Genomic DNA, 12,500 nt, shown 5'->3' on the forward strand with positions numbered 1-12,500 from the left:
ATTTTGCATGGTTTTCTTTTTTGCACTTCTATAATAAATGGAACATTACTATTTTCTTGCTTCAGGAAATCTTTGATGCTGAGCATTCTGCTAACACAGTTCTCACATGGGTCCTGAGGGGAGTGGGGTGGTTCTTGATGTTCATTGGATTTCATTTCATGACCAGCATCCTTATGGCGCTGAGTATGTACATTGTTACTTGTAGGATTGTGGGCCAGATGTAACAAAGAATGCACAGGTGTTATGATCAACCTACACACAACTAAAAAAATCACTTTCCCTTTCTCTTACAGTCTCCTGGGTGCCGATCGTTAGTGACTTCGTGGGCTTGGGTTTGACTCTAATATGCCTTTGTCTTGCTACTTCCCTGGCATTGGTTACCATGGCAATTGGATGGATTGCTCACCGGCCACTGCTTGGCCTGACTCTTTTAACAGCGTCAGCCATTCCTGTTCTGTTGACCAAACTAAGGGCCCAGAATGTTAACTACCACAAGAGTTGAATACACTATTTAGCAGACATTTCCATTTTCTCTTAAAAGCATGTTTGCCAAAGAACCTTTTGATGCAAGAAAAAATATCCATTTAATCTACAGTGATGCATGCACGGCATAGTATGCTGTCAATATCATCATTACTTTTCAAAATAATAGTTAATTCCAGGCCCCTTACTCTTGATAAGATATTTAAAAGGAGAAAAAAACCTTCATAACCATTATTTTGGTGTTGCTCCAGTCACTCCATGACTATTTAAAAGATTATAATGCAAAGCATGATATCTGCATAATGCACAAGCCAAAGGGGATCACCTGTTAGTTAGAGAATTGATCATGAAAGGATCACCTTAGGGCCCAAACAAGTGTATGGATAACTTTAAGTAAGCTCAGTCCAATAGAAAATTATTAGAATTTCAATGGCTCTTTTTGTCCAATCTAGAGAGTAATAATAATTATTAATTAATGCTTCTCAGGACAGGCAGGTTAAAAGAAACTATCCAAAGACAAAATAATTAGATTGTTTATTTAAAAAGGGTGTATCATAACGATTAATGCAGTATTAGTTATTGCAGTGTAGCCCCAAAGTCATGGCCTATTATTGCTCTGACCTACCGTAGAATTTTAAAAGTAACGGCCCCCAGAAAGTAGTGGCCCTTCAAAAAATATCACTCAACTTCAATAAAACACTGTAGGATGTAACATTTCAAGTAGTACTTTCAATAGACATACAATTTGATTTTAAAAAAGTATTAAAAGTAGTAGATAAAATTAATATGAGCGGGAGATCTGTATGGGCGTTTACAATGGCGAGCCGATAGGCGAGCCATTGTAAACGTCCATACAGATCGGACATGAATATTTTATCCTGCTTGTGAAATGAATACATTAAATTGAATGCAAAGTATTGTTATTTTAATCAGTAGAGATCTGTATTAAAAGTTAATGAATACTAATTAGCTGAGCAGGAGTTTGTATCAAAAGTTAATTCTACTGTTTAATAATTCAGTTGATTTGTATTGGGGTTTACAGTTGTGTACATGTGATCTGAATACTGTGCAGGGATTGGTTTGCACCCTCATGAATTATTAATGAATTTTACAATATAACGTAAGTAACTGGAACCACCATTTGGGGCATTTTTTCAATATATGGTTAGTCTGCTGGATTCATACCTTTTAATTTCATGTCCTCTGTCTGAAACGACTGTGAATTGTAAGCGTTTTCTGACCATCCGAAAGTGGAATTCTACAGTATGTCTTTTTAATTTCAGTTTAACAACAAAGTTTGTACTCTATTAAAGTATCTCTTAATTAAGTTACTTTGCATTAATTTTGTGTAAAATTAACTCATTGACCCCTGAGAGTGAGACTTTACAGGTTTTCCTCTGTATTAAACTAACGCCAGATGATTTTACCCATCAACGGGGGATGTCCTGGGGTTCCTGAGGGGCCAATGGGTTAAGCAATGTTAAGTAGTGTACATATTAACTCTACTGAAAAAAGTAAAGTAAGTTTAAAGCCAATAATTACTTGTAGTTTAGAATGCAAAGCATGAAACATGCAAATGCTTTGCTAATAACATTAATTTTGTACAAAAAGTAATATTGCTTGGCCTTGATTAATTAATCCATTCTCATGACACTACCATGGATCTGATTTTCATGAAACGTTAGTTTTACTATATTGAAAAGAACATAAAGTAAATCTTTTGATTCATACATTGTATGAATAATAACTACAGAGTGGTATTTTAGGACAAACCTTCGAAAACTGAAACATCAATCTAAAGAATGGAGGTCAAACAACAACCCCTAAAAAAGTACTAGGTTATTATCATTATTGAACATTTCCTTCGCGATCTACCATCTCATATGCTATTTGTAGTATTTGAAACCTTGATATTTAAATAAAATTATGTTATTGAAAACAAGTGCAAATTTCAAATGTTTAGTCCGTTGCATAAAGTGTTGGTTAGTGCATGTCAGTTCACAAAGAAGCTCTTAAAGTGCTACTACGACCAAAAAAACAATTCTTCTTTTTCTTTGGATTTCAAAACTATGTTAACTAAATACTAAGCAAACCAAGTCTTAAGCTCTGGTTTTAAAAAGACACCTGTTTATTTTAACTGGAATTTTCTTATTTGTTGGTCTGCCATTACTAACTTTAAAATCTTGAGAGAGCTTGATCGAGGAGAAAATGATGTCAAAGACTCAATAGTTTAAGAATGCAATGCATGCGTACACCATTGAATTACGTGTAATATGCAGCATGGGAGTTTTAGGGCTTTCAGATTTTTGTTTAGCATATATAAGAAGTTGCATTTACACGCTGAAATTATAAGCTAGTGAGTACATGATGTCACTTTCTCTAGATCCAACCCTCTGAGGTCCAATCGGTTAGTTTTGAACGTGAATAATGGAGGACTGTGAAATAAATAACTTACACTCAAAATAAACAGCCGTTGGATGAAAATAAAAGCTCCAAATTTTGCCATTCAGGCGTTAAGTGAACACGCTATCAAAAACTGAAGAAAAAAAGGAAATTATTTTTTGATCACAGCCGCACTTTAAACAGGGTTTTTCACAAGAAAGAGATTTGGAAAGTTGTTTTTCATTCCATATTTTCTGTCTTAAAACTAATCATCAAATCTAAACATTGCTGTTAAAACTCTAACTACGCTTTGACCTGAAGTCTGAGTGTCACGTGTCCAGTTTGCAGATGTCTTCATAGGCGATCTTATCAATTCTTTTTCCTCTGTTGGGACCCTGGAGAGAAAAGGTGGTTTTAGAATGAGACAATCTTGTTTCCACATAACTTATTATTATGTCCCTTTACATTAATACTATTTCTGAGTTGATGATGATGATGATGATAATAATACAAATAATAATAATAGTAATAATAATAATAATAATAACTAAGTTAAACCACCTTTTCTTTATGGACGACTTGAAGCTATATGCCAGAAATGAGAACCAGCTGGATTCACTTATACAAACAATAAGAATAGTCAGCAAGGACATTGGTATGAAATTTGGCATGGAAAAATGTGCTGTCCTGGTATTGAAACGTGGTAGACTGGCACAGTCAGAAGGGATTAGATTACCTGACGAGACTACCATGAGAGCTATGAGAGAGAGCGAAGGATATAAATATTTAGGAGTGCTTGAGGCGGACGGCATGCTACATGACACGATGAAGAAAAAAATCGGGAAGGAATACTTACGCCGGGTAGAAAAGTTCCACAATCCAAGTTAAACGGTGGAAACTTGATACGTGCCATAAAGACCTGGGCAGTATCACTTGTCAGGTATTCGGGAGGTATAGTTGATTGGAAGAAGCAAGAACTTCAGGATTTAGAACAGAACAAGAAAATTACTGACAATGAGCGGGGGCTTTCACTCACAGGATTGTGTAAAGCGACTCAAGGAAGGAGGAAGAGGCCTAATCTTGGTAGAAGACTGTGTCAATCAGGCAGGAATATTGCTGGAGACATATGTCCAATCCAGTGAGGAGAAGATTTTGAAAGCCATCAGGAGGAAAGGAGTTGAAAACCAAGATTTAAAGAAGGGAGGAGAACTGAAAATACCCAAGGTTGGAAAGAGATGCCATTATATGGGCAATTTGCAAGACGGAGCGAAGATCAAAGAAACAATGAAACATGGACTTGGTTAAAAGAAGGAAAGCTTAAAAGATAAACGGAGTCTCTTATTATTGCAGCACAAGATCAAGCAATAAGAACAAATTACGTAAAAGCAACGATCGACAGGTCACAGGATGATCCCAAATGCAGAATGTGTAAACAAAACAATGAGACCATCAGCCACATTGTAAGTGGGTGCCCGAAACTGGCACAGAAGGAATACAAAAAGAGGCATGACAATGTAGCTAGGGCAGTCTACTGGGACCTGTCAGAAAAAATATGGGTTTGAGTGAAGTGAGAGATGGTATGACCATGTCCCGGACAGTGAACTTGAAAATGAGGATTACAAGAATGCTGTGGGACTTTAGTGTACGGACAGACCATGAGATTGAGGCTAGGAGACCGGATTTATTAATCATTGACAAAAGTGAAAAGAACTGCCAAATCATAGACGTGGCAATCCTGGAAGATGGAAGGGTGAGAGCAAAAGAAGATGAGAAAGTAGAAAAATATCAAGACTTTGTGAGAGAAGTTCGAAAGATGTGGGGAGTAAGAACAAAGGTGATACCCATAGTGGAAGGGGCGTTGGGAACAATACCACTGAGGTTAAAAGAAAATCTGAGGACCACAGGTGTAGACACATCCATTGAACTGATTCAGAGATCTGCACTGTTGGGATTGGTAAGGATTCTTAGGAAAGTGCTGGAAATGTAGGCAGGAGAGGAAAGTACAATGAAGGATGCTTCTTGATTTCCTTAGACAACTGGTTGTTGCCCGGAACCAAGGAATACCAGATTCTACTACTACTACTGCTACTGCTGCTGCTGCTGCTACTACTATTACTATTAACAGTCGACTCAGTGAGAGAAGAAAAGCCAAGCCCCAAATAAAGTTTTATATAGACCATTTTCGAATTCTCACGGCTGGACTGGATCTAGCATGGAATGGAGGCTAATGCCAGCAAATATTTTCATATGCAAATTAATTTTCCCGCATTAGCCTCCATTTCATGCTAGATCCAATCCAACAGTTAGAATACGAAACTGGCCTATTGGTAAACTTACTTTACTAAGTTCAACTGTTACTGAAAAGCTCTTTTCATTCAGTGACACCAGTGAAGCTGCTGATCCTCTGTAAACACCGTTTACAACCATTACAGTTTTACCTGTAGATGGAAAGCAAAAATTACCTTACTCCATCTGCCCCCAAATCCACTTGAAGCTATTATATGTACATCATGGTTTGAATAAGTAAGCAAGCATTTATGTTTCTGAAACTCAAATTAATGACAAGCAAATTGTGAATCAACAGTACCCCACCCAAAAAAGGATAATTTGTTTGTTTCACATTACATGGAGTTAATGCCTCATGTTTGAAAGTGTGTGCGTGTTTAAAGGAAAAACACTAAATAACCTTTAAATGACTAAGTGCACAAAATGTTTACAATTCTGGTTGTACACTTACAAAATGTACTTGTACATGTTGCATTGTCAACCAGCCATACAAAAATCTCAAAAAAGTAAATTGTACCTCCATTTTTCTCTTATTTATCCAAGCACATATTTTTTCATCATTTATTAATTAATATTATTAAGGAAGAAATTTATTTTAATTGCTAAACCAAACAAAGATTGACCTATGTGACCAGTACTGTCATGGTACCTAGTGCAGGGATGACTGTTTCCAAATGCTCTTGATCGACTTTGATCATGTCTCCACTATCCAGCATTTTTATAACAGCAACAAACAGATTTTGCACATCCTGTTCCAAATAGAAAATAATATGTGAGTCCCAAGCAACAAATTCAAGGGCCGTAAAGAAATATTTATTTGATTGGGCTGTGTCGCTTCCAACTCTACTGGCACCTTTATACTAAGTCAACTATGGCAAAAAAGGACAAGCTGCCATGACTGTACAGAGTTGGCGCAGTAGTGCAGGGTTGGCACAGCGGTGAAAACACTCACCTCCGAACATAATGATCAAAACAATATTTTATAATAATAGTACTGTACAGTCTGTAGTTTGAGCACACCATTAACACTTGTACTTTACGGAAACTACAGTTCTTTTAAAAAAAACTTAAAAGTACCACAAACCTGTATAACTCCTTTCTTTTTATAGTATCTTTCCCCAAGTTTCTTAGTTACAACTTTGACTATTATTCCCTGTTTAAAAGAAGGCATGACATATCATCCATCACCACAAAGATTGAATATCTGAATGCACTGGTGCTGCATCAGTAGGTAAGCAAAACGAACATTTTGGTATCAAACAAGTTGATATAGATAAATTGACCACTGTGTTGAGATTTCGATTGAAAGCCCTTTGTTGGAATGAATCGAGGGATTTTGGGCTGTGCCAAGTTTTTGCATTGGGTGGTGAAGCAATCTCATTGATTGACTTCTCATACAATGTAACAGGAAAAAAATGTGCTTTCCTATGTAATTATTATCTAATAAGTACTGTAATTATTATTACTATTCTAGTTTGAAACAACTTGTGAGATGAATCTCTTTTCACTAGACATGCATGCAGCCCATTTACGTACATGTAGCATTACTAGTTTAATAATTTTGTATCTTCTTTCCAGTTACTGGATGTGTTAAAGTGTTACTAGCAAAAACAGATTCCGTCAACCCACGTTACCATACCTTCACTATCCAATTTTCCTTGTGACTACTTTTCATCTTTTTCTGTTCCTCTGTCTAAAATTAATAAGTTATACAACAAGAATAAACTAAGTGAAGCTATGATCCTTGCAGTTATAAACGAGAATTTGAGCACTTTATTTATTTTTTACTCCAATCAAAAGTAGATAAAGAAAACTCTACCATACTAATTACAAGATAAAAAAAAAAGCAATTGTGTAGAGAAGCCTGAAAATTTCAGGACTTCACCAGGGTTTGAACCCGTCAACTTGTGATGCTGGTGCAATGCTCTAACCAACTGAGCTATGAAGTCACTGATGTTGGGAGCTGGTAGTTTGTGGGTTTGAATGCTCCATGAATGAAACAATACCCGGCAAATGAAATGAATCATATATTATACTGCAGATATGATTTTTTTTTTAATTCACGTAATTCCAAATATTAATGGCTTTAAATCTATGGTGCATTTGAAAAATAAGAAAAAAAACTTTACATAGGGCGTTATGGTAATAAAAAAGGGACTTTAAAGCACAATTGGGCAGGTCTTTGGAATCATTTAATGTAAGGGTAATTTCCTTTCTAGGGGGGATTAGTAGGTATTGTAAGTTCTGTAAGTATGTAAGGGTAATTTTCTTTTTGAAGGGGAAGGGGAGGAATAGTAGTTTTGTAAGTACTGTAACTGTGAATCATGCTGTTGATACTCTTATTTCTGGTAATGTTATCATTGGCCTGGTCAGTTTTAAATTATATTCTACGGTAAGTATGTGTAGTGTGTACTGTAAATAATATAGCTTTAGTTGATTTCATATCCACAGTTCAATATATGATTTATTTCATATATAGTTTTGTTCAAAGAATAAACTAATTTTCCTTTAAATGTTTATATTAATTTCTGAAAATATAGTTTGACCCAATTTATCCAATTAACCCTTAAATACAATACTGAACTTCATATTCATTTGGCAATTTACAACACACTCACTCACACTCACTGTCAGAAGCAGAAGAAGCAGAAGCCCTTTTTTAAGGTGATACCCTAGAAATAGAACTTGTCATAGACTTCCGATGAAAATTCGCACACTGTTCTAAAATGTCAAGGAGATGATAAAAATGTAATAAAAAAGGGAGGTCACCGTGCTTGTTTCCACGATACGACGCTGACGAATACGGCCATTTCAGCTACTTTGATAATTGCTGCGCACCCCTAATGTTGGACAAATTTAGCTCGATTTTATAAATGTAATCCAATGAATAACCCAGAGCCTGGTGTCTTTCTATGGCTAATTGAAGTATGTACATGAAAAAATGTATTTGAATGCCTTTGAGTACTTAACACTCCAAAATAGATCTAACTTTAGTGTGCGCTGTTCGACTCGTAATGGCTCCTTCTGTACAATTTTACGAAATTGCAAAAAAGCTGGCCCCATAGATTTTCCCTCATTTTTTCAGTACTCCATGACGACACTGTTCTCAGCAAATATATGAAATAACAAATGGGGGTCACCATATTCGTTCAGGAAAAAATAGCAAGTCCTTGATGGATAAGGCTTGGCGTCAATGCAAATCCGCCATTTATCAATGTGCCTGCGCTACTGCTCGCACCAATGACGCCAGAAATTTTGTGCAGGAGGTTTGTGCAATGCAAAACCAGGGAATCACCTTAAAATAATAATCAAGTTCAAAACAGCAAGACCTTTAACATAACTGTACGGAAGTTGAAAATTTATTTTCATAACAATCATAATGCATTAGACTCACTTCCATAATTTCTTCCAAAGCAGACTTCCGTTTAAGACTAGAAACAAAATGAATCAAAGGACCTAAATGTAAAAAAAACTTAGTATACTATTACCAAATAAGAACAACAAATGCTTGCAAGATAAGATAATATTTGTATCACTTTAACATACCCATTCTTTGCCTTTTCATTTTCTGTTTTCCTGTCTTTTTGGGTTGAGGTTGCAGCTGCCAATGGATTCTGTAGGCCCACAGTTCTGGATTGACCAATTCTGAAATTTAAATTAGGGGAATTTTTTCATCTTTGAAAACATATTTTTTACTGGCAATAAAATAAAGATAAAAAAATTTAATTGCAGGTCAAATGCACATTGCCCCTCTGAAGAGCAAACCACTTTGTGTTGATAGTTCCTATAGAGAGCCACCACCCAGAATCCGTATTCACACAAGATTCATGCTACATGTACCTTACATTTTGCATTCAAGTGTTTGCAAGCATTTTGTGTACAAGTTTTGGTGTACGATTACTAACTGGTGCTTTTGGGCAAGTACATTTTGTTGGTTTCCTTGAAATTAATGTACCCTATAACATAAAAGCACCCATCTTGTATGATACAGTTGATTGCTGGGGTGAGCCATGAAATGAGGCAAACAGAGGGATGACCAGGTAAAATACGTAACAGGGAGGGGAGGGGAAAACCCTCCTACAATACAGACCTTTACCAGTCCAAATCTCTGCTTGCTGTGCTAGCCTTCTAAAAGACAGTGATAATCTGAATAGTTTCTGCCCACCCCCACCCCCAGATTACTGAATCCGGCCAGTGGAGAACTTTCTATCCCACCCTCCCCTAGTTGGCCTCTAGTATACCAAACTGTACCAAGTCAATGTGCATGAACTATAATACATGTAAGCAGCAAAGAACGAACATACACTTTGATGACTTAAAAAAACAATGAACTTACCCACTAGGTCCTGATACAGGATCTTTCTTTCTACTAGCAGGCATTGCAAAGGTAACTAGATTTTAACAACAAACAAAATGCTATATGAAATGAATCATACATGTACATTGAACTGCGGATATGAAATCAAGTGAAGCTATGATCCTTGCAGTTATGAATGCAATTTTAGCAGTTGCATAGAGAAGCCTGAAAAATTCAGGACTTCAATGAGATTTGAACCCGTGACCTCACAATGTCAGTGTGACACTCTAACCAACTGAGATGTTGGGAGCTCAAGTCATTTGTGGGTTCAAATGCTCCTGTCATGAATGATGATCAGTCTCAGATTTTACCAGTGTTAAGATAAAGTTTCAGTAAGTACTGACAGCTGACGCAGAGCATCGACTACTGCACCCAGAAAAGTCGGCCACTTTTTTCCAAAATTGAAGTTTAAATTAATTAATAACAGATTTTTTCAAATCTATGATTAAAATTCATTTTGACAATGACAACACAACGTCGTCTTAACGATTATTATCCTACGAGGGCGTGCTGGATGTGAAGTGATGGATAACCAACGAGGTGAATGACGAGTTGGTTATAATCATTTTTTTTTTAAAACTGAACTACAGAATAATATGGTCGAGAAATGTGTCAGCAATAAAGCTAGCTGAAAATATTTTTGCAGCTCTGAGAAAAATGGCCGACAAAAGCCATTTTGGACCGGAATTGTCCGAGGCAAAATCGAGGCTCCAGTGGAAGAGTTGTTGATCCTGGAGTTTTTAATTAAACTACTCTACGTGCCTTATTCATTATCTGTCACTTCATATCCAGCGCACCCTTGGATCAACCAGGATCAACAACTCTTTCATGTTGATTTTATTCCGGTCCAAAACGGCTTTTGTCAGCCATTTTTTTCTGAGCTGCAAAAATGTTCTCAGCTCGCTTTATTGCTGACGCATTCCTTGACCATAAATTATTTGATACAGCAGGTATATCAGCTGATACTGTAGCTGTGTCCGGCGAGCCAATGAAAATGCTGGAAATCTGATATCCATAGTACAGATTTTAATAATATCAGAAACCCATAAGGGTTGAAACATGTAACAGCTCCTTGTGTGCTGGGAAACAAGCTTCTGAATATTCAATTTGCTAAGTACCATATTTGGAACAACAAGACAGAAACATTAAACCAGTCAGTTCGCAAGAACACCGTGACGCAATACCACCAATGTTCTCGTGCGAAATTAACTGGAGCGAGGGGTTTCCAAATATGGTACTTAGCACTGAATATTCGGAAGCTGTGAATGCGTGTTACACCTTTCAACCCCTCTGGGTTTCTGATAATATTAAATATGGCCTTTGAAATGTGGTATATATTGGACGGCATTCTTTTAACCCACTGATCGGCCCCTGAGAGTGAGACTTTATAGATTTTACTCTGTCTAATGCCAGACAATTTTACTCGTCAATGGGGGGCATTCTGGGGCGTTTGAGGTCTGAATGGGTTAAAAAACGCCATGCCTACCGACACCCCTCGGGAAAGGGGCTCCTTGTTGATACAGTCAGTTCCTACTAATCTCAAGTTTTATTGAAATGCCTGTTAGCTAGTTTTAACAAAGATGCAACACCTACCTTTTTCTTCCTCATTTTCCCGTTTCAGCTCTGTGAAGAGAGCCTCTGGCTTTGTAATAACAATAACAAAAGAATGCCAGGGATTAGTGAAATGCAACCAACAAATTAATGTCCTGTAATAATGAAAATGATGTCCTGAAATTGGGAGAGCAGGGCTGGTGCAGTTGTGAGAGCACTCGCCATCCACCAATGTGGCCCGGGATTGATTCCCAGATTCGACGCCATATGTGGGTTGAGTTTGTTGGTTATAACTCTGCTCCACGAGGTTTTTCCCTGGGTACTCTGGCTTTCCCCTCTCCTCAAAAACCAACATTTGATTTGTAGTATCCGCAATTACGGTAGTAGAGCACTCATGCTTGGCTAAATAACTTTGCAACTTTGAAATTTACAAAAGTAAATTGTACCGCTTTACCAGCCACGCTTTACCACTGTCAGAGCAGAAGTACAATGTAACAACTCTTTTTTAAAACTATAACCAAGATATGGCAAACTCCACGTTCCAAATTTAATGCTATTTTTTGAGAAAGAATCGAAATTCATGTGACCGCCGGCTATCACGTGCAAAGTCACAGATTATGTTACATGTGAAATCATGTGTAACTGCCTTCGAACCGCTTGTTTCGTACGAAGAAAAAACATTTTCTGAGAGGTTTCGTAAACTGTAACCACCAGCATATTAAAATTTTTAGCTGCCTTATCTGCTAGAAATACAATAAGCCAGAGTGCCCGGCCAGTGCCCGGGTAAAAATGTTAGTGCGACCGGGTGCCGTCAGAGCACAGCCTTGGCAACCTAATTACATTGCAATAATACCTCATCAACTTTTCTTGCTCGTTCTCTTTCAATCTGTCTTTCCAGCAGCTTGGCTGTTTTGAAAGAATTAAAAAAAACACATTCACAGTGAGAATTCAGTCTTGGCTATATATTTTAGGCTCCACAGTCTTTTGATCAGTGAATTTCCTCTTCAGACCTCGTTTCGGGAGGTCTTTTTTGGAGGATCATTTTTGCTTTGTTCAGCTTTAGCCGGCTCTTTGGATTATCAATGTTACCATGGTCTTGGTTGTGATGGTACAGGGCTGCTCCCTCTGTATCATCTCGATCATTCAGCTCAGCATGATACAAGCATTGCACTGTCATTCAAATTGTCGTTGTTCATATCGTAATAAACTCTAGTGTTCTTGGGGGTGTGATGTTGTTTTCATCACTTTCACCAAGGCTAAAATAAAATAGTCTTTCTTTTTCATGAGAATAAACCTTGCTCTGTTGTGGAAATTCAAGAGAAGGTTTTAAATTCTACATGAGGCCAGAACATGTAGGCCCAGTTACCACATGAAAAATAAATAGAATGTCATTCAACATTTGCATTAACCCTATCACTATTAGCTGATTTCAATAAACAAA

General features: G+C 37.1%; 2 protein-coding genes across 5 annotated transcripts in view; one reads left to right on the forward strand and one right to left on the reverse strand.

Annotated features, from left to right (window-relative positions):
* LOC138056712 (transmembrane protein 43-like) overlaps nucleotides 1-1,644 on the forward strand; it is a 9,658-nt gene extending 8,014 nt beyond the window's left edge. For all 4 annotated transcript variants that reach the window (XM_068902572.1, XM_068902571.1, XM_068902573.1 and 1 more), the window contains exons 10-11: nucleotides 66-183; nucleotides 294-1,644. In XM_068902572.1, coding sequence (XP_068758673.1) covers nucleotides 66-183; nucleotides 294-502 — 327 coding nt within the window. In that variant the 3' untranslated portion in view covers nucleotides 503-1,644. The remainder of the gene's footprint in view (nucleotides 1-65; nucleotides 184-293) is intronic.
* LOC138056713 (DNA/RNA-binding protein KIN17-like) overlaps nucleotides 1,002-12,500 on the reverse strand; it is a 23,438-nt gene continuing 11,939 nt past the window's right edge. The window contains exons 8-17 of the mRNA XM_068902575.1: nucleotides 11,913-11,965; nucleotides 11,102-11,150; nucleotides 9,488-9,542; nucleotides 8,698-8,796; nucleotides 8,546-8,582; nucleotides 6,791-6,844; nucleotides 6,236-6,304; nucleotides 5,801-5,900; nucleotides 5,203-5,303; nucleotides 1,002-3,260 (exon numbers count right to left, since the gene is read on the reverse strand). Of these exons, the coding sequence (XP_068758676.1) occupies nucleotides 3,195-3,260; nucleotides 5,203-5,303; nucleotides 5,801-5,900; nucleotides 6,236-6,304; nucleotides 6,791-6,844; nucleotides 8,546-8,582; nucleotides 8,698-8,796; nucleotides 9,488-9,542; nucleotides 11,102-11,150; nucleotides 11,913-11,965 (683 nt within the window). The 3' untranslated portion in view covers nucleotides 1,002-3,194. The remainder of the gene's footprint in view (nucleotides 3,261-5,202; nucleotides 5,304-5,800; nucleotides 5,901-6,235; nucleotides 6,305-6,790; nucleotides 6,845-8,545; nucleotides 8,583-8,697; nucleotides 8,797-9,487; nucleotides 9,543-11,101; nucleotides 11,151-11,912; nucleotides 11,966-12,500) is intronic.

Source organism: Montipora capricornis, chromosome 7, assembly GCF_036669925.1.
Source record: "Montipora capricornis isolate CH-2021 chromosome 7, ASM3666992v2, whole genome shotgun sequence".
Taxonomy (NCBI): Eukaryota; Metazoa; Cnidaria; class Anthozoa; order Scleractinia; family Acroporidae; genus Montipora; species Montipora capricornis.